This window comes from Sapajus apella, unplaced genomic scaffold, assembly GCF_009761245.1.
Source record: "Sapajus apella isolate SASKATOON/1434 unplaced genomic scaffold, GSC_monkey_1.0 scaffold6, whole genome shotgun sequence".
Taxonomy (NCBI): domain Eukaryota; kingdom Metazoa; phylum Chordata; class Mammalia; order Primates; family Cebidae; genus Sapajus; species Sapajus apella.
This window is the reverse complement of record NW_022436946.1, coordinates 24,895,508-24,922,686: the sequence shown is the minus strand read 5'-3', so window position 1 is coordinate 24,922,686 and position 27,179 is coordinate 24,895,508. Positions and strand designations below refer to the sequence as shown.

At 40.1% G+C, this 27,179-nt stretch overlaps 1 protein-coding gene across 3 annotated transcripts in view; it reads left to right on the top strand.

Moving 5' to 3' along the window:
- Window positions 1–2,056: 2,056 nt before the first annotated feature.
- Window positions 2,057–27,179, top strand: part of RNF217 (ring finger protein 217) — a 127,341-nt gene continuing 102,218 nt past the window's right edge. For 2 of the 3 annotated variants that reach the window (XM_032274887.1, XM_032274886.1), the window contains exon 1: window positions 2,157–3,177. In XM_032274887.1, the coding sequence (XP_032130778.1) occupies window positions 2,296–3,177 (882 nt within the window). In that variant the 5' untranslated portion in view covers window positions 2,157–2,295. Of the gene's footprint in view, window positions 3,178–27,179 lie in introns of all 3 variants that reach the window. The other variant, XR_004267818.1, reaches the window with a different exon arrangement.

Sequence of the window (27,179 nt, the reverse complement as noted above, 5' to 3'; positions counted from 1 at the left end):
TTTCCATGCTGCTGGAGTCCCATGAGTCCTAGATTGAATGCCACAGTTGCTAGTTCCAGGATTCAGGCAGTTGGGTCAATCTGGAGGGTGGAGATAGGGAAACAACTATGAATCTGTTTTCACAAAAGCCAGATGAATTCTGTAGCAAAGAAGTCATGGCAAAAGAAAGGGCTGCAGTTTTAAGCAACGGAGATATGGACAGCCATCAGGCAGCCCACCAGGGACTTCTAATGGGTTTGGTGTAAAGGACAGCCACTTCCAGTAAGCGGGAACCTAATGGATAAGTAATTAAATGGTAAACACTGAAAGAACAAGCTCTCAGAACATGTGTGTGAGGAGGGGTTCCCAAAACTATAGGAGGACATTGAGGGATTTTATTCTAATAGACACTGAGTGAATATATTATTTTTGCATCCATTATTGTTACTCTGGTCTTAGTCTGTTGTCACCTGAAAAACGCAGATTACTTTTACATCTCTGGAAAGAATAGTGGCTTGGACACCAGATGGCACCCTCAAAAGGCACACGTAAGTAGGCTTCTTGTCTCTGTCTTTAAAACAATAAGCACTTAAAGTGTCACTTGGTGAAAACAGCAGTTATCAGGAAATCACTTAGCTGAGATAAAAAAAGAAAAGAATCCTGTAATAGCAGTTAATCTTCTAAATAAGAATTTTCCACTCTTGGGTCAGACCAATAAATGACATGGCATTTAGACATCGAATTCATGCCTTCCCTTGCAACTGAGCATCAGACACACATACATGGTGGAAACGTTCTTTTAGCATTACACTGTTTTCTTAGTTTGCATTGCTAGTCACCTTTGTATCATTTGCATATGATTTAGAAAATATTTTAGAACAACCCAATAACAACTTCGAGATTAAAAAAAAAATCTACAGACTTCACAGCTCCTTCCTATTACATGAATGTGTAAATTGAATTCCCTCTCACGAGAAAAAAACAAGGGCTGGCTTCCCAACAATGTTTTCATTGGCTTTAGGGAACTAAAACACACCAGTGTCTGGGTGAGTAATACTTCCTGTAAAATAAAGATAGATCAACACATAATTAAGTCCTGGCTGCAATAATTGTTGTCTTGGAAACAGTTTTGGGGATAAATATGGTTATGTTAATGAAACTACCCATGATTTCCACTAATGATCCAGTTTATTAATTAGGCCAGGACATTTTTCCACCCTGTGCTATCCATTTTGGAATACTGAAAAAGGGTTAAAAACAACAACAACAACAACAAACTTGTAAGAGAACACTGTAGGAGAAAAAAAAGGACAAATCTTAAATTCTTTATCAACTCTTGTAAGGATTCCAGTTGGAAGAGTAGATCGAAAGTGCTTTTTGGATTATTTATGGGTTTCAAAGATTCTTCCTACTCCACTCGGCAGAAAAACAGAGTTGTAATAGACAGCATTTCGAATTCATAATCCTTAACGTTATTTCTCCGAACTCGACATCCTAAATAGCCAGCGTTTTCTAATTCCAGGACTGGGTGTTCAGTAGTTTTGTAGGAAGTTCTACTTAATGCCGAGACCAAAGGGGCGCCTGCCTGCTCTGAGGGTTTTGCTGAGGCCGAGTGTGAACTCTGGGCGAGAGAGCGCATCTCAGATCTTAGATCACACCCACTCAGGGTGTGCGTGCGAGTGTGTGCGCGGTGCCTGCGCGCGTGTGTACGTGTGAGGAGGTGTGCGCCAAAGGGGTGGGGTGAGGGGCGGCGAGGAGGGCTCTAGGTGAAGCGTGGGGAGAGGGAGGTCGCCCGCTCCGGCCTCTCCCCAGGGGCCCTGCGGCTGGCTCGCGCTCTGGCTGCACCTCCTGGTGCGCGCCGCGGCGGCGCCACAGGCCCCTAGACCCTGTGACCACCGCCCTCCTGCCGCCCGTCCGGCAGCTGGGACCCGTGATGGCGCGGGGCTGACAGCCGCCTCCTCCCGGACCCCTGTGTCCCGCCCGGGGCTCGCGGGGGCTGCGGCGCCGACTGGAGCTGCATGTGGGGCGGGCGCGCCGGAGCCCAGATCGAGCGGCCCTCTGCGCCCCCGAGGCGGTGCCCGGCCGCGCCAGAGGACGAGGAGAAGGAGCGTCGGGCAGGGCCGGGCTCCCCTCGTGCCGCGGCCCCGGAGCAAGGGCTCCCCGGAGTGGACTTGGGGCGTCCCAGCCCAGGAGGAGAGACCCGGAAGCAGAAGCGGAGCCGCGAGTCGAGCTGAGCCACTGCCCCTGCTGCCCGCCGGCGCCGGGTGGGGGTCCCGGCGGCTGGATGGGCAGCGGCGGCGCGGGCCGCGGGCGGCGATGGGCGAGGAGCAGAGCACGGTGAGCGGCGGCGGCGGGCCACAGGAGTCGCAGACCCTGGCCGGTGGCACTGCGGGCCACCCCGAGCCTCCGAGGCCGCAGGGGGACAGCGTCCGGCCGCCCCCGCTGTGTGCCGCCTCCGCTGAGCCGAGCAGCGGTGGCTGTGGAAGCGACTGGGGCTGCGCGGACACCAGCGCCCCGGCGCCGGCGAGGAGCTTGGGGGCCCCGAGCTGGAGGCAGAGCCGAGCACCGGCGCAGCCTGCGGGACTGGCACTCGCCGGGCCTCTCAACCCCCAGACCTTGCGACTGCAGTTGGACCTGGAGGAGGAAGAGGAGGAAGCTGGGGACCGAAAACAGGGAGGGGATGAACAGCAGGAGGCGCCCCCCGGGGAGGAGTTGGCGCCCGGGACCCGCGAGGGGGCTGCCGACGGACTGGTCCTGGACGTGCTGGGTCAACGGCGCCCGCCCCTCGCCAAGAGACAAGTCTTTTGCTCCGTGTACTGCGTGGAGAGCGACTTGCCTGAGGCCCCTGCCTCGGAGCAGCTCTCGCCGCCCGCGTCGCCACTTGGGGCTCCGCCAGTGCCGAACCCTCCCAGCACCCGCTCTTCCTTCCCTAGCCCCCGGCTGTCCCTCCCAGCCGATTCCCTCTCCCCCGACGGCGGCAGCATCGAGCTGGAATTCTACCTGGCGCCCGAGCCGTTCTCCATGCCCAGCTTGTTGGGAGCTCCACCCTACTCTGGCTTGGGCGGTGTAGGGGATCCCTATGCGCCCCTCATGGTGCTGATGTGCCGGGTGTGCCTGGAAGACAAACCCATCAAGCCCCTGCCTTGCTGCAAGAAGGCCGTGTGCGAGGAGTGCCTCAAAATCTACCTGAGCGCCCAGGTAACTTCACCCCTTTCTCTTCCCCATTTATTATTCCAAATCACTGGCAAGGAGGTCCTGCTCTCAATCTAATCTTCCTGCTCCCGGGAAGAGGTGACCGACACACTTACTAAGGATCTCTTGTTAGTTTCTCACGTCTCAGTTGTTATTTAAGTGTATTTTGACCTCACTGGTTTACTTAACTGGAATGTAACTTTGCTCTGAACTTCAGGCTATTGTTGGCAGGTGTAGAAGCCACAAGGCACAAGGAGTTGCCCTCTGCTTATTTCTTACACAGGATTGCAAGCACGAGCTTGCTCAAAGGAGGAGGGCAAGAGACTGCCTCATCGGCCTGGTATCCCATAAACTAACAAGCAGTGGGCATAGAATAAATATTTATGGAGCTGGTGGAGAAAAGAATTGTAATCAATATTTCAGACCCCTAATACATGAATTTGTAATTTTGTTTCATTTATATATTCCAGAAAAGCGTGCATGTTTAAAAAAATGTATCCCTTGGCCTTTGCCTACTTTTCAGTTTCCTTTTTCCACAGCAAAGTTGAAGTACTTTTTTTCACTGAGGTTTTAAGCCAGCACTCTTTCAAAGGGAAACAAAACAGAAAGAGCAAAACAAAGCAAAGAGAGGCTAAGAGGTTTCTCAACAAGCACTGGTGAAACTTTCGTTGCTTTTATTTGAAAACTTGTTTTTTTCTTGGAAAGCTTGAGAGTGCAACAGACCAGCTTTCCTTCACGGACGGTGAATGCGTTCTTCCAGCAGTTTTCAATCTGTGATGTTTCTGCCAGTGTTTTGCACAGTCCCGAATGCCCTTTGATCCTGTGTCCAATTGTCCTAGGCCTATTCATCTTTCAAAACCCTGTCTGTTCAGGTGCCAGCTCTTCTGTGAAGCGTTGCCTCACCCTCCAAGTCACTGCTTATATACTTTCACAATATCTTACATACATTGCAATTGTTTCTTTCGTGTCTGCTTGTCTTGTTAGACTCTCTGGACAATGTCTTAGATCCTCTGTGTGGTAGCTTCATGTTGAGTCCCTTGCACATAATAGTGTTTTTAATAACATTGGCTGAGGCAAACTGACCAGAGCTCCATACCATGTGATTCCTCTGTGTTTTGTGGCTAACCCATGCTTGGGTCTAGACTGAAAGTGTATACGGTGCCCAACTGAAAATGCAAACAGAGACTTAAAACGGAATGTTACACAAACAGTAAGTTGGCTAAAATAGTTGAGATTATTTAAAAGCTTCTGAAAGACTGTTTCTTTCATGCTTTAGCTAGAGATTCTTAAAACAGGAGGAATGTGTGCTGCTGGTTATGGTAGTTTCTTTATCATCCTCAAATAGACTTTGCTGCCCTGTGGTGGAATTCAGACATTTCCAAATCATGAGCCCTGCTCAAGGAAGTCACCGTGAGAGCAGATGTGTACAAAAGAACAATACAAGGTAGCAAGGGATGAGATGTCAACAAAGTAACAATTCCAGATAGCACTTCCTGTTAAATGCTGGATACACATACCAGTGGGTTTAGAAATTCAGGGGAGGTAGTCATTGTGGCTTAGGATACTTTGCCTAGCAATTTGATTTCCTTAGGGTGGGCCATTTCCCCAAAGCAGTTTTCTTTTTCTTTATTAAACCTTCTAAGTTAGTTTTAGGAAGTTTTAGTAATGATGGTGGGGTGATAGAGGGACGGAGCCAAGTGGTCATTGCAATGTACAGTACAACCACTAAAAACTCCTCTGCAGTGACATAGTATCTGAAGCTTGTCTGCAGCATTTCGGATTGGATGTATGTTCCTGACCTTCCTTCCAAAGCATTTGCTGGGACTTTCAATAAAGAATAATATACATTACTTAAAATAAACAGCAACAAAAAAGATGAGTCATAGATACCGCGCATGCTTTTTCACCTCAGGGCTTTTGTACATGACTTTACCTGTTCCAGGAAGGTCCTCTCCATGGCGCGCTTATCTGTTCTCTGCCCTCCTTTTCAGGGCTATATTCAAATGTCACCCCCTGTGACTTTCACTGACACCCTTTTACAAATTGAGCCTCACCCCACACTCTCTTTTTCCTGCTTTTTATTTTCTCCATAGCACTAACATACTCTGTCTTATACTTAAGTAATTAAGACAGAAGTTTTCGTAAGATTTGTTCACTTCTGTATCTACAGTGTTGTCTGGTATGTAACGGATGTGCAACCAAAACTTACTGTATTTATGAAAGGTCTGAGATTGCCCCCAGACACCAATGCTAGGAAGTGGTGTTCTGCTTTGGCACTAAATTCTACTCTGAGCATCTTGATATTTAAGACAAAAGACGAAGCATTAAAGAGGACAAAAGTAACAGGTTTGCTAAGTTTGTTATTAAACTTAGAATTAAAGAGCTTAAACTTTTAGCTTATACAAAAAAATAGCCTTTTTCACTTGAGTAAAAGATAGTGGTTGCAATATTTTTGAGCTACGTTAATTCTGTGGTCCCTTCTACTCAAAGGGTGTGTTTGTCACTTAACCTCTCTATGCCTTAATTTCCTCATCAATGAAATGTAATTGCAGATAATCTGTAATAACTCACCAGTTCCAAAGCAAAGCAAAATCAAACTGCATGGTTATTTTGCTGCCCTACTGAACCACGTCAAAAAGCCATAGTGAGTGCTTTCTCATCTTAAAAGGTCTCTTAGTTTTGACAGAAACAAATGTGACAAGTCTAAACTTTCAGGCTCTTAAAACCTTTTGAAACAAAATGATATATTTGAAATACAGAGCTATTAGTGACTCTTTTCACCATTTCTTTTAGTTTGTGCCACATAGTGCATTATTTAACATCCTTTAAGCAAATAAAAGAGTCCCTATTAAACATTTTATTCAAACATTAAAATGCAACTTAAATGTGAGTTGGACTATTGCTTGGTTAAATGAATATTTTTCTAAAATGAGATGCAGAGTTCTTTGAAAGAAGATATGAACTTGGAAGATAGAAATGTGTATTTTTAGACAGTAAGTATATTTTCATTAGTGCTATGGACTAATTTGTGACAAATGCCATTTGGTAGATGTCATCAATATTTCAATACAGACATAGCAGACTAGATGGTGACTTAAGTACCTCTATGCTGTGTAAAATTATGGTTTTATTTTTCAAAACATAGTTCTCAAGTTATTGCCATGACTGTGGCTAGGGAGTCCTTCTTAGTGGACTAACTTTACTGAGCAATAGGTGACATCCGGTTTCTGACTGCCATGGTGAAGGGGTATGAACTGATAGATTAGAAACCTTTAGCACCACAGGAGATGTTGATTTAGAGGCTGTAGAGCTCCAGGGCAGAGATAGTTATATTATTTTATATTGTACTGCTTGTGTACGTAAATCTCTGGCACGTAACATTTTAGAAGCACATTTCCCAGTGACCTGTGTATGCATGTGTGAATATGGCTAAAGCACATAGTTCCAGGGATGTCTGCAATATCCTGCATGTCCCTTATTCCTCCTACTATTGGCCTTCTCAACTGGCTTGGCCTTTACCATATTTTCCCCTGGGAAATGTTATCTGTTGCCTTCTTTGTTTCATAGAATGATACTAGGTTCATTTCAGAAATCTGCCACAGATATCTTTCTTTTATGATTTGGTTTAGACAGAATAATGTCATAAATATGAAATATTAATATTTAGTATTTTAGTTGCAGAAAGGAAGAGAAATGAGGCTGCCAAAGACTTGCTAAAGGTGACAGCTGTTGTAGATTCCACCACTCTGCCTAAATTAAGTGCTCAGGATTGGCAGATGCATATAACTTGGAATGTATACACCTGTCCAATGAGTATAAATAGAGACAAGCAACACATTGCTTCTACAGATTGTGAACAAAACAGCTGCTAGATGATAAAGTCCTAAAATGACTGCCTGCTGTAGTCACCCTAGAATCAGTGACCCAGAGGTGAAAGCTCATATATCCTATTATTAAATTGTGAGTCATCCAGATCTTCATGGGTAAAAGTGTAACACAATTTTTTTTTTGAGCAGAGTCTTGTTCTTGTTGCCCAGGCTGGAGTGCCATGGCACCATCTCAGCTCATTGCAACCTTTGCCTCCCGGGTTCAAGTGACTCTCCTGCCTCAGCTTCCCCAGAAGCTGGGATTGCAGGCACAGGCCACCATGCCTGGCTAATTTTTTGTTTTTTTCAGTACAGACGGGATTTCACCATGTTGGCCAGGCTGGTCTTGAACTCCTGACTCAGGTGATCCACCCGCCTCAGCCTCCCAAAGTGCTGGGATTACAGGCGTGAGCCACCATGCGGGCCCCATAAATTCTTTTTCTTTAAACCTTAAAGCACCCTGCATATTTTTGGAAACTATTGTGTTCAATATTGAGTTTGAATGCAATTGTCTTCACCCAGGTGAATTTATAGAATCTGTCATGCCCGGCATGGTTTCTGTAGTCCTGAAAATGTGAAGAATAACATAAGACTAAAATCTGTTTCGAAGTCACTCTACAAATTTGAAAAGAGGGAGTTAAGGCATATTTAAACTTGTCCTTCTGCGTGCAAAATGTGTGCAGTAACATTTGCTTTCATGCCTTTACTGACTCATTCCATTATTTTCCTCCACTTTCTACATCATTTCTCTTCAATAATTTGTTTCTTTTTTCTTTCCATTGTTCCTTTACTTTTTGAAATCTGTTTTTGATTTGCATTTGATTTCTCTAGAGGAATCCTCTGTCAAGTGCTAAGCCTAGGGGCCAGCAGGACTTTTTCCGAGGCATGCTGCATGGGTATTTCCTTTCTCTTCCAGCTGTCTGGAGATGAGGCTACATAGAGAAACCCTGCATTGCGTTCCACTGCCTAAAATATCGCAAATAACATTACAAGTACTACTGACCTAAGGCATCAGCTGATACCTTTAGAGTGTGATTTTCCCTCCTAAAGTAGAGCTCAACTTTTATACCTGAAGGCTCTTCCTTACTCCTGATACAAAAGACATAAAAAGAGATCGTTATAATTTAAACTCTCAGCTTTTTTTAAGGGTTTGTTATGGACAAGGTAGGCATACCTGAGTGGTAATTTCTTATAATTATTCATTTATTCATGTTCTGTTTTTGCATTTAACAAGCATTTATTGGGGTACCTGTATGACAAGAACCATGAGATATTCTATATATGTATTCAATGTCCTAAAGAAACCATCTTATCGCCTTGTTGGCAGTATTTTTCCCAGCTTTATCTGATGGCATAAATAAGCTTTTTTAAAAAATGTTACCAGACAGTGATGGATCTGCTTTCTATCTGGGAGGTTTTCATTAAGCCAGTCCTGGGACACCAAAGCTAACTTTTATTAAACTCATTTACTATTTTTTCTGTTATGTTTAATCCAAATTTATAAATCTGTCGATTACTCATTTCTTAATATACATATTTCTCAGAGCTCTTTTTGATTGTTGGAAATAGAATATTAGTCAATATAAAGATATACATATTTTGTTCATTTCAAAATATTTTCTGCCTTTATTTAAAAGAAAACATAATTCTCCTCAATTTGTTTGGGATCATTCATGACATACTTCTTAAAAATGTTAGCTTTTTTCAAATTCAATTTGTCAGAAGGGTTTTACATGATAAACCCTTTTTTTACATGATAAAACTTCCCAAATTGAAGTTTTACTTTAAAAATTCAACGTGTCTGGGAGAATAACTCCTAGTTTATATCATTCTCCATCAACTTTATCATTACTGTTCACCCCACCAATTTTGGGATAATTGCACTTGAATTTGTAAGTTTTTACAAATAGTAAGAAAACCATTTATTGGACATCTATCTTGTAAACATTCTTACACATATTTTTATTTAATTCCAATTCATTTACATATTAAATACTGATTACACACAAGGCACTGTTTTAGGCTCTGAGGATACAAGAAATGAAAACATTTAAAGCTCCTGACTTCATGGAATTATATGCTAGGCTGTGGCGATGGAAAATGAGATAAGTACATTATTTAGCATATTAGGAGATAATAAGGGCTATGGAGAAGGAGAAATAAGGGAAGGGTGATAAATAGTAGGGAGGGGGGTTGCCTTGATAACTTTGTAGTTTTTTGGGGAGTTGTCTGGGAAGACATGTTGTCTGGGAGGACATGTTTTACGAAGTGGCTTTTGAGAAGAGATCTTCGTGATGCCGAAGAAGGAACAAACCATGAGGATATCTAATAGAATAATAAGGTGTAAAGTTCCAAAGGTGGGAGCATGCTTGTGACTTTTCCAGGAATCGCGAGGAGATCAGCATGGCTGAAGCACAGAGAATGAGGTGGAGAGTGCTAAAAAGAAGACAGCAGGAGGAGTGGGGAAAGCTGGTCAGGCAGGGATTAAGCCCATCAAGTATCTTCATTTCCTTAAAGTAAGATGTTGTAAGAAGCAATAAGAAGACACTGAGCAAAAGGGTAACCACATATGCCTTTCCCTTTAAAAGAGATTACTCCATCTCTCTATGGAGAATATACTGTAGGAGTCAAGAGTGGAAGTAAAATAGATCTGTTAGAAGATTATGGAATAGTTCAAAAGAGAGACAATATAGTTCAGACTAGAGTGATACAGGCGAACGTGGTTTGACTGGTTGAATTTGGAATATATTGTGAAGTCAGAACTGACAGAATGCTGATGATTACCTGTGGGATGAGAGAAAAAGAGTCAAGCGTGAGTCAGGTTCTGAGCCCAAGCAACTAGAAAAATGGGGTTGCCGTTTAATAATATGTGGAATAGTGTAGGAGGACTAGGTTTAGGGAGAATGAGAAATTTGACATGCCGTTTAGACATTCATGAAGGGATGTTGAGTAGGCAGTTGGCGTCTGGCATTCAGAAGAGAGATCTGAGCAGAAGATATAAATTTGAATGTGGATGGCATATAGATGGTATTTAAAACTATTAGACTGGATGAGGTCACCTGTGGAGTGTCAGTAGCTAAAGAAGAAGGATTGGAGATTGAGTCTAAGCATACCAATGTTCACATATATGGAGTATGGGATATCAGAAAGAACAAGCAAGGAGTCTAAAAAGGGAGTGGGCTAACTAGGCAAGAAGGGTATTGAAAAGTACTTACCCAGAAGCCAAACAAAGACAGTCTTTTAAAAGGGCTAATCATCTGTGTCTAATGCTTATGCTAGTTCTAGCAGGAAGAGGTTTGAAATTGACCATCAGACTTCCCAACAAGGAGTTTATTGGTAACTGTGAGCAGTGCTGTTTTCACTGGCAGCCATGGGATGGTCTCAGGTTAGAGTGGGTTCAAGAGAACAGGAACAACCCTTGTTTTGTACTGCAGGCGGATATAAGAGAACTCAAGGTTAGAGAGATTAAATAACTTGCCCCAAGTCACAAAGCTAGGGAATGGCAAAGGTGGAAGTGAAATTCAGATGTTTGACTCTAAAACCTATGGCTTTTTTACATTCTTCAAATTTATCATCTCATTTATAAGGTAAATCTATATTTTTCTTTAATACCCGTCTTGTACAAAAATCACAAGTCTTCCAATCCAAGAAGGAGAAGACAATTACACGTTTTGAGGAAGCAAAAGGCTCCTGCTCAAACTTAGATCAAGAGATTTCAGCCAAACTCAGCCTCATCTTCATGTAAGGAAATCAAGAGGAATTTGGTGTAGGAAAGTTATGATTTTATTTACTGTTAAGTTTTAATGGCAACACACTCTCCTGTTTTCTTCCTAAGTTCCTGGTCGTTCCTTTTGTCAGAACTTTCTTGTATTTTACCATCTCTTAATGTTGGTATCTGCATGGTCCTTTGCTAAGCCTCTTCTCGCTCTGTATACGTTAGTGGAGTCATCTTACCATGGTTTCAAGTAACATCTATTTGTTGTCGATTCCCAAATCTTTATCTCTATCCCCAGTCAACAGTATCTCATAGCCATCTCTCTCCTGAACAATTGTCGTGGATGTCCCATACACAACCACCTTAAACTTAACTTCTCAAATCTAAATCCCGTTCTCCCCTTCTTTGCCACATGCTCAAAGCTTTGCTTCTTTTTGGAGATTCCCTGTTTCCGTTAGTTGTAACCAGGTCAGAAACTTGAGGGTCATGATTGAACTATTCTCCCTCATCTCCCACATCTAATTAATCACCAGGTCCTTTCAATTCTGTCTTTAAAATATATCTGTATTCTTCTCTACTGTTTTCTATTTCTGCTGTCATTTCCCTTGCTCAGGCTTCTACCATCTCTCTCCTGGACTCTTACAAGAGCTTCCTACTTGCTCCCAGTAACCCTCTCTTGACTTTCTCCAGCTTTCTCTCCGCACATAGCTAGAGGGTTCTTTATAAAATGCAGAACCAGTCTTGGTACTGTCCTTCTTAGCCTTTCAACATCTGCTGCTTACTAATAGATTAGAATCTAAACTTTATAACAGTATCTACGTGTCCCTGTGCATTCTGACTCCTGTGGTCCTTCCAAGCTTTCTTTCTCAAGTGTCCCACTACACCTATAGAGATAGTAGATTTTTTTTGTTCTTTGAATGCTGCATGACTCTAATTATGAGCCTTTGCCTTTAGTGACATGAAGTTCTGTCTTAGGGGAATCTTCTTTCTTTCCTTGCTAACTCTCTTTGCCTTATTCATACCCATTTTTCTAGTTCAGCTTAGATATTCTTCTGGGAGAATCCTCTTGAGCCCTATATCTAGATTAAGCATCCTTCCTATATTCTTTGATAACCCTCTTTACTTAAGGTTATCAAACTATTTAGGACTCTTCTATACAATTTTTCTTATTTCACTGTATTTGAATTGCCTGTTTCTGGCTCTGTGCTTCCATTAGACTACAAACCTTGATGCATGTAAAGACATTATTAATTTGTTTTTTACTAATTTCCTTTTTTTTTTTTTTTTTTGAGACAGTTTCACTCTTGTTACCCAGGCTAGGGGGTGCAATGGTGCGATCTCGGCTCACCGCAACCTCCACCTCCCGGGTCCAAGCAATTCTCCTGCCTCAGCATCCCGAGTAGCTGGGATTACAGGCATGTGCCACCATGCCCAGCTAATGTTTTGTATTTTTAGTAGAGACGGGGTTTCACCATGTTGACCAGGATGGTCTTGATCTCTTGACCTCGTGATCCACCCGCCTCGGCCTCCCAAAGTGCTGGGATTACAGGCTTGAGCCACCGCGCCCGGCTAATTTCCTAACAATGTGTGTTATATAATACTCTATATGTAGAGTGGATATTTAAATTTATCCAATAAATAATTAATACACTAGGAGCTAATATTGTCAATATGTAAACTATTTGAATAGATAGGCAAAATGATATTTTTAAATGAAAATTTCAATATTTCATTATCTTGTTTAAAAACCTGTAAGACCTCCACATTGCTTTACATAAAGATCCCAGCTCATAACACTGAGGATAAGATTTGGCCTCTGCGTCCTCTTCAGTTTCTTCTTCTATCACTCCAGCTCTCCTCCCTCCGGCCATACAGGATTCTTCTCATGGTTAATTTCACTTCACTGACTCAGTCTTCCTCATGTTGCCAGACTGAGTTAGTCCTGCTGTTAAGGTTCTTAGAGTCCTTTTTATTCTGCCTGTATTTACCTCTTTTTAGAATTATATGATGTGTGATAATTTTATGTTGATTACCTTGATGCTCCCCCATTGTTATTTGAGCTACTTTCATAGCCAACACCTAGCACAGAGCCCAGAAGAGAATAGGTGCTCAATAAATATTTGTTAAAGCCTGAATGAATGATTGAAAATAAATTATAGGCTGGTCCATTGGTAGTGGGTTATCAGAACTTATTAACATTAGTGTCACCAAAGTTGGTATACAACCCCCCACTGCTAAATTTGTCTGGCTTAAAAAAAAAAAAAAGAAAAGAAATTATAATATTTTTGCTATAAAAAGTAAGGTAACTATTTGAATCTGAACTTTTGACATTTTATTCCACAATGTATTAAGATTGTTGCAAAAGTTGTGGCAGAAACCGCAATTACTTTTGTATCAATCCAATAAACTACTGTGCTAGCATCCTGTCTATCACCGAGGTGTGTCTTCTTTAATTAAAGTACCTGTTCTGGTTACTGTCTTATGTTTAACAGATTCTTCCAGAACCTAGGAACTTTAAAAAAACCATTTTATTTGATGATGGCATTTTTGGTCAGGAATGTGGGAAGACCTCAGCCAGTCAGTTCACCTTCGGGGTTTCTCATGAGGTTGTAGTCAGATGTCAGGTCACTCACTTGGCTGGCAGCTGATGCTGGCCGTTGTCAGTGAGCTCAGCTGTGGCTGTCTACCGAGTGCCCAAAAGTGGCCTTGGTGGCATGGTAGTCTCAGGGCCTCTTACTTGCAGGCTGGCTTTCCCCAGAGCCAGCATCCCAAGGGAGCCATGTGGAAGCTATGTGACATTTTCTGCCCTAAGTTTGGAAGGCACTCAGCATCACTTTGATGAGGCAGTCATAAGCCTGTCCAGATTCAAGGAGAAGGGACATTGACCCCAACTTATTTTGGGCAAGTTTCTGAGAAATTGGAGCCACATTTTAATTCATATATTTCTCCACTGCTTAAGAGAAAAACCAAGAATGTGGTAAATTAGCTTTTGAGCCTGAATTTTAATTGTTTTTCTTTTTAATTTCATGTCTTTTCAATCATTTAAATATTTCCAATTCATATCATTCTATTGGTCAATACTTCGGTGGTATGGTTCTTTGTGCTTTATCTTTAAATAATTTATGAATATGGATTCAGTTAGTTTTAAAGAAGGCTTATGTGAAAGCTATTCTCTTTTAAAATTAAATGGTTTAGGTAATTCCACTGTAATTGACGTGTGTCAAGGTGTCAGGATCAGCTTCCAATAATTCTAATTAACAACACTTAAAATTATTCTGTATAGCATAATTTCGTTTCCATTAGAGTATATCAGAATTACAGCTTCAGTTGTAGTTAAAATATTTGAAAAATGGAATATCTTTCTGAATAAAAGGAGTTGATGCAACAGATTTTTTTTTGTAGTCTAGACATATTCTGTATAGAAATAGTATTGTGTTTAATGACATTGTAGAATTAACCATCCTAGTCGAGCTTTGTGAAATTGACCTACTGTTGTTTATGATAGTATTCTAGTTTGTATGGGTGATTTTATCATATGATTTGTATCTTCCTGAACAGATAGCTGTTTAAATTTCCAGAAGCATATATGTTGTCCTCGAGTTTCGTCCTGTTGGAGATATGTGTTCTCTGGACCAGATGAGGCATATTGCTTTTGTGATGTTTGCGCCACTCCACCTTACCCCCACCCCGCCGCCCCGGCTTAGGTAACTAAATTCTGGGCTTATTCATTCATGTGAATGACTAATCCCTTTTTAAATCTTTCTAAGCTATTTGCCTCAATAATATTCTCTACTGTAAGATTCAAAACCTAATTATAGGCTACCAGGCAAATTGCTTCCCTTTTTGTGGTGTCGGTTCTTACTTTATTTCCTCACATGATTATTGGCCATACTCAGTGTTCATGAAACTCATGAGCTCTGAGTTGTATGTGGCAATTTTAATCATCACAGCTTTTTCCCTGGTTCCTTAACAGTTTAAAACAGCAGGAAAAACGAAACAGTTGCTTAAAGGCCATTTTTCCTAATGTTTAGAGTTTAGTTTATTATTAATTTATGTTTGTCTAAGTAGAGCCATTGAGTGGAATCACAAGTGACTGAAATGGCCAGATTGTAGCCCATCTTTTTTTTTTTTTTTTTGGAGACGGAGTTTCACTCATGTTACCCAGGCTGGAGTGCAATGGCGCGATCTCGGCTCACCGCAACCTCCGCCTCCTGGGTTCGGGCAATTCTCCTGCCTCAGCCTCCTGTGTAGCCCATCTTTTTAAAAGGAATTAATTAATGAATTATTCATTCGTTCATTGAGAACAGTGTCTCACTCTGTTGCCTGGGAAGGAGTGCAGCGGCTAAATCATGGTTCACTCCAGCCTCCATTTCAGGCTGAAACAATCCTCCCACCGCAGCCTCCTGAGTAGCTGGGACTATGGGCATGCACCACCATGCCTGGATACTTTTTTGTTTTGTTTTTAGTGGAGATAGAGTTTTGCCATGTTTCCCAGGCTGGTCTTGAACTCCTGGGCTCTAGTGATATAACCACTTGGGCCTCTCAAAGTGCTGGGATTACATGTGTGAGCCATCACAATCAGTCTGTCTTTTTTATATGAATATATAACCAAAGTGGGAAAAGTGACTTTCATTCTCCTGCAGAGATGCTCTTGGTGGAAAACAATAGGTGCAATCCCAAAATTCTCATTTAATCCTACTTTTAACTAGTTTTATCCTTAACTTTGGCGTTTTATTTTTCCTATGTTATCATTTTTTCTCAAGATTTTTTTTAAAACAAACACTCTAAAAACAATAGGCTCCTAAAATTAAAGAAAGACGTGTTCCGTGTGTCTTCAAGTGTCAGTGCTTTATGTTAAACTTATATGATATATGTGTATATATGTATACAGAGACATACATGTGCATATTGTTTGTCAAGTTCTCACAGTTATTTTTGTGTCACAAGAGGAATATTTGCTGATCTTAAAAAAAATCTAAGCCTAAGGCCGGGCGCGGTGGCTCAAGCCTGTAATCCCAGCACTTTGGGAGGCCGAGGCGGGTGGATCACGAGGTCAAGAGATCGAGACCATCCTGGTCAACAAGGTGAAACCTCGTCTCTACTAAAAATACAAAAATTAGCTGGGCATGATGGTGCATGCCTGTAGTCCCAGCTACTCGGGAGGCTGAGGCTGGAGAATTGCTTGAACCCAGGAGGTGGAGGTTGCGGTGAGCCGAGATCGTGCCATTGCACTCCAGCCTGGGCAACAACAGCAAAACTCCGTCTCAAAAAAAAAAAAAAAATCTAAGCCTAGTCATTTCCAGTTAAGTTTATGTATTTCAGGTGTAGTTTGTTTATTTTATTTATTTATTTATTTATTTATTTATTTATTTGAGAAGGAGTCTCACACTGTCACCTGGGCTGGAGTGCAGTGGCATGATCTCAGCTCATTGCAACCTCTGCCTTCCTGGTTCCAGTGATTCTCCCGCCTCAGCCTCCCAAGTAGCTGGGATTACACCCAGCTAATTTTTTGTATTTTTAGTAGAGATGGGGTTTTATTATGTTGGCCAGACTGGTCTCAAACTCCTGACCTTGTGATCTGCCTGCCTCGGCCTCCCAAAGTGCTGGGATTATAGGCATGAGCCACTGTATCCAGCCTATTTATTTTTTGAGACAGAGTCTTCATAGTGATTCTCATGCCTCAGCCTCCCAAGTAGCTGGGGCTACAGGTGTGTGCCACCACACCCAGGTAACTTTTTGGTTTTTTTTTTTTTTGAGTTTTTTTGTAGAGATGTAGTTTTGCCATGTTGACCATGCTGGTCTTGAACTCCTGGCCTCAAGTGATCCACCTGCCTAGGCCTCCCAAAGTGCTGGGATTATAGGTGTGTGACACTGCATCTGGTATCAGGTGTAGCTTAAACTAACCAGAATAGATAACTCTTGGGTTTACCTTTCTTTTGTTCTTAGGTTTTAATATGTCATGTTTTGAATCATTGAGGCTTTTCCTTCAAGATGAAGGGAAAACTTAGAAGGATTGCTGAGCAGGAAAACACTGAAAGGATAGTAATTTTTTCCTGATACTTTTTTTTGTTTGTTTGTTTGTTCTCAGGATTTTTGAAAACAAAATGTTTGTATGTGCTTTTCTTTTTAAAATCACTAATATATCTACAAACTTTAAAAACTTGGAAACAAAATTTTTCATCCTGTTTAAAAATTATTCAAATGAAGAGCTTCAGACAGAGTTTTTAACCAGTTTTTAAAATGATATAAAACATTAGGACTTTCTGACTATTTGCAAGATTGACATCAAGGAAGTGCAAATGTACTAGGTTAATTCCTTCAGCATGACCTTTGCATAATTGATAGATGAGCCACCAAAGTAAGGATAATGATTTAGAAAGCACAAGCAACAATGCATTCCTTTGCCTCTCTGTGCCTATATGAGGTGTCTTTTCAGCTGTAATAGTTGTTAGAACAAAGTATTGAAATAAATTGAACACAGACCTTAGAAGCTTAGGATCTCTAAGTGCTGAACAAAGATTATAAAAAATGATGAAGCCAGTTCTAACACATTGCTTTCACAATTACTGGTGACAGCAAAGTGTTTTATATCATTAATTCATATATTAAACTTAAGGTGCAAAAAAAATCACGGGAGTATTTAGATTGCTCTGTTCTAATATGCTTTTGGCTTATTACAGTCTAAATGGATTGGACAGATCTCTGTTGGTTTGCTTGGGGCAGTAAGGAGGTCAAGGTCAAGCAGGCAGTGTCCTCACAGGCTTGTTAACAACATGCTGACCTGTAGATATAAACTACCCTGAACCCTGCACAGTCATATCATGAAGTGTCAGCTTCTGGTCATAAGACTGTGACAGAGACAAGATGGAGGAATTACTGTTACTCTCATTATCTCTTCTGAAAAAAACAAATTAAAGCACATGTTCAGGTTATTAGTCAGTTGCAGAGATTTTATAGAGAGAAATCTTTTCTTCCACTGGCTAAGACTTTCCTATTTTTTACTGTAGCCAAGCTATGGTAGATCTGTTCTCTAGTATATAATTGGTTTAAGAGAATCAAAAGGGAGTGGAGTTAGCATATTCTTATTCTATTAAAGATAAAATGATAAAACCATTAAAAAATAAATACTGAGCACAAAATATTTGCTTAGCACCATGCTAATCATTATGAGAAAAAGAAGCAATGTATCCCTATAGAGTAGTTCATGGTCCAGCTTCTTAAAAGTTTGGAACTTCAGTAGGTTAAAATTAAGCTCTACTGGCAAAGATTGGGTCATGTATATGACCCAATTGTGTTACAGGATTTTTTCTGTGCTGCTTTGCCAGCCAGAAACCTTTTTGGCCGCCGTTGCCTCTGCCTGGGCCTTGCTCAGGGCCTGTTGGGCTTGGTCCACCTGCTCGGCCTGACAGGCTGTACTCTGCTTGTGCCCCAGGCTAGATCCTGTGCCCACTGTGGCTCTGCGCTCAGTCCATGGATGGACCAGGCATGCTGTGAGTGGCTTCTGCCCTGGGTGCCAGTGACTAGACAAGGGGAATGCGGTGGCTCCTGAAAAGTCAGAGATGCCAGTAATCATGGAGTCCCAAGGGGTGTTACAGCTCTTGCCTGGGGAGTCTTAAGGTCTGAGTCCCCAAGAAATGTTACAGCTCTTCACTCCCATAGCTCAGTGAGCGGGAATGTGTTACAGCTTTCTTTCTCCTATAGTCTGACAAATGGGAGTGTGCTAACAGCTCTTTTATTCTCATCACCCGCAGCTCAGTGGGCAGAGGGAGGGTTACAGATTGTTTGTTCCTGCTGCCTTCAGCTCAGTGAATGGGAGGGTTACAGCTCGTTTTTTCTCACTCCCCACGGCTCCATGAGTTCTGAGTTGTTGTCCCAAGAACAAGAGGAATAAGGTATAGGGACACCAGAGAGTGAGCAAGGCAGAGAAGAATTTTATTGAGCAACAGAAGCAAAGCTTTTAGTGGAGAGGGGACCCTGAAAGCAGGTCCCTTTTCTGCCTGTGTGGCTGAATCAAAGGTTTTTATGGACTTAGAATGGGGGAATGCATGCTGACTGGTCCATGGGTGGTCTTTGGAAAAAGCACCATTCAATTGGCTAACAGGTATCATCCAGAAGGAGCCAATCAAGAGAGAGAGTGTAAGATGGGGGTAGAAGTTCTCATTCCCCTCATTGACTCTATCCAGAACTGGCAGTTTGGTTTTCAGGCCTCAGGCTGTCTTTGGCTTGAAAGTTGCGTTTCACCAGGGACCCATTCCTGTCTGCCTACAAATTTGTCTATCTCCTGTTACTGCCGTTGTGTGATACTTATTGTTGACTTAAGGGGTTCTAGGAAGATAAATTTGTAGTTGTGGGAGCAGCAAAAGTTAGAACTTGGCTATTGTCTGGAAAATGATTGTTGCTACACAGGGATGGTAGGAGAAAGGAGTTGGGGTGGGCAGCTTTCTAAGTGAGCAAGCACACATACATGTGAAAATAGAGAGTGTGCAAGTGACCATGACTGGAGAGGGGCTCAGAAAGGTGATGTGGCAAATACTGGTAGAGAGGTGAGAGCAGAATGGTGACAGCAAGAGTCAGCAGAACAAAGATACCAGAATAGTGTAGAGCACCACAGGCAGAGAGACCTCAGCAAGTGTGAAAAGCCTGGGACAGGCATAGGCATGGCAGGTTTTAAGAACTGAAGGAGGCAATGAGGTTGCAACAGCATAGAGAGCAGAGGGAAACCTGAAGGAGATGATTTACAGAGATATATGGGGGTCAGGTAGTATAGATCCTCCATGGAAATTATACTTTATTTCAACTATGATGGTAAATCTTCAGACAGCTGGCCAGAGCTTTAACATTAAAGCAGGAATGGCTGCAAGAAACAAACCTCTCAAACACCGAACTGGGGAGGAAGCGGTGATTTATTCAGCCAGGAGCAAGGCAGCATAGCTGCCTAACAGCCAAGCTTGTCTATCAAAGAAAATCCCTGCCCTTATAAAGTCTTACAACTCTGGCAATTACTGGTGCAAGGGTCTTGTGCTTACAACTCTAGAAATTACATGTGAAAGGGTCTTGGTCTATGGAGTAGGCAAGCGGTGATTTATTCAGCCAGGAGCAAGGCGGCATAGCTGCCTAACAGCCAAGCTTGTCTATCAAAGAAAATCCCTGCCCTTATAAAGTCTTACAACTCTAGCAATTACAGGTGCAAGTGTCTTGTGCTTACAACTCTAGAAATTACATGTGAAAGGGTCTTGGCCTATGGAGTAGGCAAGCGGTGGGGGTTTGATCCTGTTTAAGTAAAAACAATGCCTTCCCAAAAGATTCTTCCATACCACACCTGCAATCTATAGGAGGGCGATTAAGGTAGTGCCTGGTCTGCCAGCCTTTACCTCTCCTATTGAAATGCAATGGGGAGGTGGTCTTAGATGCTTAGTTCTTCTTCCTCCCTATGACAATTAAAAAACCAACTCCTGGATTCATTGATTTTTTTTTAAGGGTTTTTCCATGTCCCTTTCTCCATTAGTTCTGCTCTGATATTTGTTATTTCTAGTCTTCTGCTAGCTTTTGAATTTGTTTATCTTGATTCTCTAGTTCTTTAAATTGTGATGTTAGGGTGGAACTACCACCCTTCCCTTCCCAGAGATAACAAAGGTCTTACTGGGCAACCTTTAGTTCTGAGAGAATGTTATTGGAATTTTTTGGTAATTCTATTTAGTTCTTGTTTTTAGCTTGTTGAATTGTTCTGGATAACTTATTTGCTTCCCCAGTTAATTCCCGTTTAAAAGCATATATTCCTTTCCTCCGTCTAATTCTTGCTTTTGTAACAGTGTTCCCTTCTGGTGTAAGTTTCACTTCCTCTACCTTTGATGGCAAAGGCCTTGGGGTCATGGCTTAACCATACAGTGGCTGTTCTGATTGTGGCTGTCCTTGTCTTTGTTTTTAGTTAGAATACAGTGATAAAGTAACAACTTAAAGATTTGCTTTGTTGATTTTCTGCTGAATGAGTTGCCCCTCCCTCCATACTTTGATTTGTTAATTTCATAGAGTCCTGAAATTTCCCTCTAATTACACTCTCTATTGATCATAAAACCACTAGTATTTCAATGGGACATAGTAAAATGTCAGTGTGATTTTTTAAAAATTTATGAGAAAGCCTCAAGTATTTATCTTTAAAATATACTTGTCCCATGTGCATGTTGTCTAGATTTTAGAAGAACATAAACTCTGTACATTTGTTTAATTACTGATTTCTCAGTTTTTGCTGCATTTCTGGATAAATGTGATTTAAGGAGCAGTAATTTACTCAATTTAAAATATTTTCAAATTAGTTGGTCTGAGCAGTCAAAGACACTGGCTGGTGCCTATGAATACTTTACTGTTTAAGATATTTGTGAAAAAAAATTGATAAAAATTAAAGTGTAAAAAAATTTGATTCTATATTTTATGTTCAGAACCATTCATTAAATTTGTAATATCCCATTATATTCTTCACCAGGTATTTAACTGTAATTTTTCCCCATGTGGACACAAAATACCTGAGACAGGTTTCAATTAATTTAGAAAGTTTATTTTGCCCAGGTTAAGGATGCACTGTGACATATCCCCTGGAGGCCCTGATGACGTGTGCCCAAGGCGGTCGGGGTACAGCTAGCTTTTATATGCTTTAGGAAGACATGAGACATCAATCAATATGTGATCAAACATTTGTTTGGTCAAGGGGTGACTTCCAGGTCATAGGTAGATAAGAGACAAAAGATTACATTCTTTTAAGTCCTTGATCAGCCATTTGCTGAGTATATAAATTTAGTCTGGCATTACATAAACAGTAAGTCAGAGAAAGCAATCAGATATGCATTTGCCGTAGATGAGCAGAGGGATGACTTTCTCTCCTGAACCTGTGAAGATAGGCTATCATATATTGCCAGGGTGAAATCAAACAGAACCGTTTAACATAAAGTAAAGACCCTGAGGCCCACAGGGAATTTCTTTGTGGGCAAATTGTGAGGGAGGTATGTAGCTTTTTTATCTTTGTAGCTGTCTTATTTAGGAATAAAAGCGGAAGCAGGTTTGCCTGTTGTAGTTTCCAGCTTAAGTTTTTCCTGTGCTTAGTGATTTTTGGGATCCCATGATTTATTTTCCGTCATATTCATATTAATTTATTTGTCAAGAATCACCTCACTTCAAAGTAAATTCAGTGTTTGCAAAAAGTTCTTCCGTAAGTGTGATGGGATTTAATTTTTGGATCATGACAGTTTAACACTTTTCCTCAAAAGTACCAACTTTATTGAAAAAAAGAAGATATTTAGTAAGGTAATACAAGATGCTTTTTCAATATTTATCTCACTTTTTAGATTCTTGGATATTTTCTATAGCAAAAATGTGGTCATTGGTACCTCATGCATGGGAAAATTCTATAGTCTGAACTCCACCCCCAACCTCCAGAAGAAAAAAGGATTCCTGCATTGAATTTTGTTTCAGTAATACATTTTACATAATAATTTGTAATCATTGCCATTTTGTGGATCATTTATTATTAATGATATATTTACATGTGAATCTATGTTAGATCCTGCCTGAAAACAAAGTATTAATAAACAATCACTTTATGTACCTACCCTCTAAAGACGTTTGGTTTCTAGATGATATGCAAGCACTGGTTTCTCAAGTCATCTTTGGTATATAATTGATAAATTTATAAAGTAAAATGTGTAAAAAGTTGATGACTTTATGGTATGTGAAAGTAATTTACTCACTTCCTGGTGAGAAGAATAGAAATGGGGTTGCATTATTCACGTGTTACCTTTGATGAATATATTGAAGAGCTGTGAAGGGAAGTCATTCATCTTTCCTTGGCCAGCAGGCTTGCTGCTGGTTCATGAAAGGGTGAGAAAAGGGAAGAAGCACATATAGCTGTCACAGTAAAAGGATCACTTCTTAGAGTAATTTGTTTTAACGAAAAGCTTTCTATATATTTCTTCTTCAACACCTCCCTCACCACAAATAGAGGTTCTTAACTTGAGAGTCTATTTGTTCATGTATTGTCTTCAGAAGAGTTATAAATGCTCTGACATTTTATGTATGTAAAATCAATTTTTTCTCTTATGAATGGGTCCATAACATTTATTAAGTCTTTGGACCATTACCCAGAAAGGTTTAGAGCCACTGGTTTTAAAAGGTTTTTGTGTCTTATGATGTAGAGACAATCAAATTCTGGTGATCATTTGGTTTTCATGGTAAGTAAGGTGTGGGGTAAAGCTCTGACTATTTAGTTTTTTAGTATACAGAGGAGGACACGAACATGAGATGATTAAGGTAGTGAGTGTAATATGGTCAGGACAAATGTAAATTTAGAGCCAGAGTGGTGGTTTAGTGGATTTATGTCCTCAATTGTCACTGATGAAAAGGACCTTACAGTTCATATAATTGAAGGTAGTCACTAAATACTAAAACTAATACTAGTCATTCTATTCCATCTTCTGTGGTAGCCTTCACTTTCAGAAGGGGGTGGAGGAGATATATAATGATGTTTTCACCCCTAGTAAAATTAAATAATTGATAATTTCCTATGGTGCTTTGTGGCTGTATTTCAAATGCAGTATTTACTTGCTGGCTCAGTAGGAAAAGACTTGGAGTTAGACTATTTGGGTTTAATAACTATAAGACCCTTGGAAAAGATATTTAATGGGTTAGTGTCTTAGTCTGTACTGCTACAACAAAATACTGAGACTGGGTAATTTATAAATGACAGAAATTTATTGCTCACCATGCTGTAAGCTGAGAATTCAACATCAAGGCACCAGAAGATTCAGCATCTGGTGAGGGCCTGTTCTTCATGATGGCACCTTCTGTGCATCCTCACATGACAGAAGGGGCAACACAAGCTCTCTGAAGCCTCTTTTGTAAGAGTGTTTATCCTGTTTATTAGGGCAGAGCTCTCAGTCACTTCCCAAAAGCCCCACTTCTTAATACTTTAATACCTTGGGCATTAGGTTTCAACATGAATTTTAGGGAGAAGCAAACATTCACACAACAACAATAAGTTAAATTGTTTTGTATTTGTATAGATACAAACAAATAGATTACTGGAACAGAGAAAAGTTCTAATAATGAGGCCCAGTTGTGTATGGAAACTTGGGACATAATTGTGGTTGTGCTATAGTCAATGAAAAGAGAGTGGCCCAGCATGGTGGCTCGCACCTGTAACTCCAGCACTTTGGGAAGCCATGGTGGGCGGATCATTTGAGCCCAGGAGTTTGAGACCAACTGGACAACGTAGGGAAACCCTGTCTGTAGAGAAAATACAAAAAGTTAACCAGGTGTGGTGGTGCATGCCTGTAGTCCCAGCCACTAGGGAGACTTGAAGTGGGAGAATCACCTGAGACTGTGAGCTGTGATCAGACCTCCAGCATGGACAACAGTCTGAGACCATTTCATAAAAACAAGAAAGAGAAAGAAAGAAAGGAAAGAAAGAGAAAGGAAGGAAGGAAGGAAGAAGGGAGGGCGGGAGGGAAGGAAGGAAGGAAGGAAACAGTGGAGTGGAGTGGACATTTCAATAAAGGTGCAAGAATGACAGGCTTTCAATATAAAAAATTAGGTTTTTTTTAATATCATATGGAGAAATAAAGTTCAGATATGTTAAAGATATAGATGTGTGATCAAATTTTAAATCTACTATTAGAATTGATTTTCAGATGTCTGTATCACCTTGGTATGGAAAAATATTTCTTAGAACCTGAGAAATACAACTCTGAAAGGAAATGACTAAGTTTGATTCCCTCTAAGTGAAGAATTCCTGAAAGGGAAAAATGATGCTATAAATTGAGACAAAAGACAGTTCACATCTGGGAAAATCATTTTATAAAGTATATAAGACATAAAAAGTTATTATCCTTAGTATACACAAACTCATACAAATCAATAAGCAAAAGACAAAGCACTTAATAGAAAAGAAGTGCAAAGTTTGATGACATTAATGGCCAATAACCTGTATGAGAAAGCTCTTATTCATTGTTAGGTCACATGATCCATACTAATAGAAAAATGCAAGTTAACCAAACCAGATAGTGTCCCACACTTACAAGTGCAAGTTGCATGTGTAAGATATTATATATATGAGAATATATATTGTGACATTATTTGTAATAGTAAAAAATTGGGAACAAATTCTTTCTTTTTTATTTTTAATTTTTGTGGTTACAGGATAGGTATGTATATTTATGGGGTATATGAGATGTTTTAATACAGGGATGTAATAGTTAATAATCACATCATGGAAAATGGAATATTCATACAGTCAAGCATTTATTCTTTGTGATACAAGCAATCCAATTATACTGTTTTAGTTATTTTGGAAATGAATTTCTATCATTAAGAAATGGATGAGTGAACTCTGATATATTCATAAAGTAGAATATTCCACTGCACACTAACTTAACTAAATCTCTGCATATTAACATGAATATATGTATTGAAAATACAATATTAAGGAAAAGAAGATCAAGTTTCAGAATCTAAGCAGTTTCAAAGCAGTGAAATTTTAAGAACACATAAAGCCACACTATATTGCACAGAGAAATGTGTATAGTATAGTAAAAAAAAAACCATAAATCAGATTTATGAGTGTCTAGTTCTGGGAAGGAAGAGAGGTATAGCAAGGAATTGTATTCTTTATCTGTGGTGCACTTTTTATATAAAAATAGGAAACAATGATAAAATATTAACAAAGGGGTATTGTGAACATGGTTATGTTACGTTAATCAACTTTTTGATATTTCTTTGAGTTTTGGAAAATAAGTGCTGCTAAAACCTGAATGTTTGTTTCCTCCCAAAATTCACGTGTTGAAACTCAGTCTTCAATGCAATAGTGTCAAGAGATGAGGCTGGCCTTTGGCAGGTGGTATAGGTCTTGAGAGCTCATTTCTTTCATTGCCTTTTAAAGTGAATTCTAGCTATGTCACAAAGTTAGAAATGATCATCTCCATTAGAGGAGCATAATTCAAATTGCATTCCTCACTTGCCCTTCCAGGTACAAATATGCATTTGTTTTCTCTGCCAGGCTGGCATTATTCTCGATCTACAACTTTTTCTATTTACAAAGCCAAAGATTGCTACTTCTATAAATGCCTTACCTTCTTTTGTGACCTTGTTTTTGGTTGTTGTCAGGTTGACCTTCTTCCCCCACCACATAGACAAACTTTTGTGATTAGAAGAAGGGGAGGACAACCATGAGGCAACAGACATCCTTTGATGTCATATTCAAGTACTGATCTTAAGGTGTCCTTGGGTTTTTACAAAGATACGCTAACACATGGGTTCCATCTGATCCCTTCCTTCAATTGTCCTCAGCCTTTGCCTTAATGTGTTTTGATTATTGTACGCTCTATCTTCATGTTAGTAATCATGCCTGATGATTTCAAATAGATTTTTAAAAAGCTGAATTAAACCAATCGTTGGTGCAATAGCTTTCTTTTTGTGTCTATTCAAAACAATTTTATAACATTTATTTCTTCCGTGTCTTATATCAAAGGCTGACAAACATTTTCTGTAAAGGGCTAAATAGTACATATTTTAGGTTTTATAGGCCAAGAGGCAAAATGAATAATATTATGTAGGTACATGTAATACAAGAGAAAAGACAAAATTCCACATATTTTTATTGAGAAAATTGAAAATATAATAGTAATAGTAATAGTAATAACAAAGTATCTTGAAGTTTGTAATATAGATTTACTGATGGGAATAACAGAATTATTTCTTTGAGATATTTTTCTTGACTGGGGTACAACATTAATGTTTCCTGTCATCAGTATTAATTTTAAATACTCATCTGTCATACTGATCTGTATTGGTATGTTGCATATTTCATATTTAAAACATTTGTTCACACAGGTTTTGTCTAATATAGATATTAGTCTGCTAGCATGTATGCACATTCATAATGTGGAAGTTTTTTATATTATTCTTTAGATTCATCTCTTGATATTTGCCTTTTAGAATTTCATTACAGGGCAGAATACTTCCAATTGAAGATTAGGTGGAAGTTCCTCAGTTGCACAGTCAAATGGATTTTTTAAAAAAGTCTTTGTTGAAATATGTTTCACATATGCAGTTCACATATTTAAGGTGTATAGTTATTATTTAGTATATTCGCAGGATATGAAACCAGTATCACTACCTGATTTTTATTCCCCTTAAGAGAAATCCAGTGCCCATTATTAAGCATTCCCTCCCCTCACCTCAGGCCTCCCATTTCCATCCTAAGAATCCATGAATCTAGTTTCTGTTTCTATAGATTTGCTTTTCCTGGACATTTTATATAAATAGAATCATGCAATATGTGGTCTTTTGTAACTGACAAATGGATTTTGAAGTAAGAAAATTTCTGTGCACTGCATCAAGGTTCAAAAAATGCTGTTTTTGAAATGATAAATTGAGCTCAGAAAATG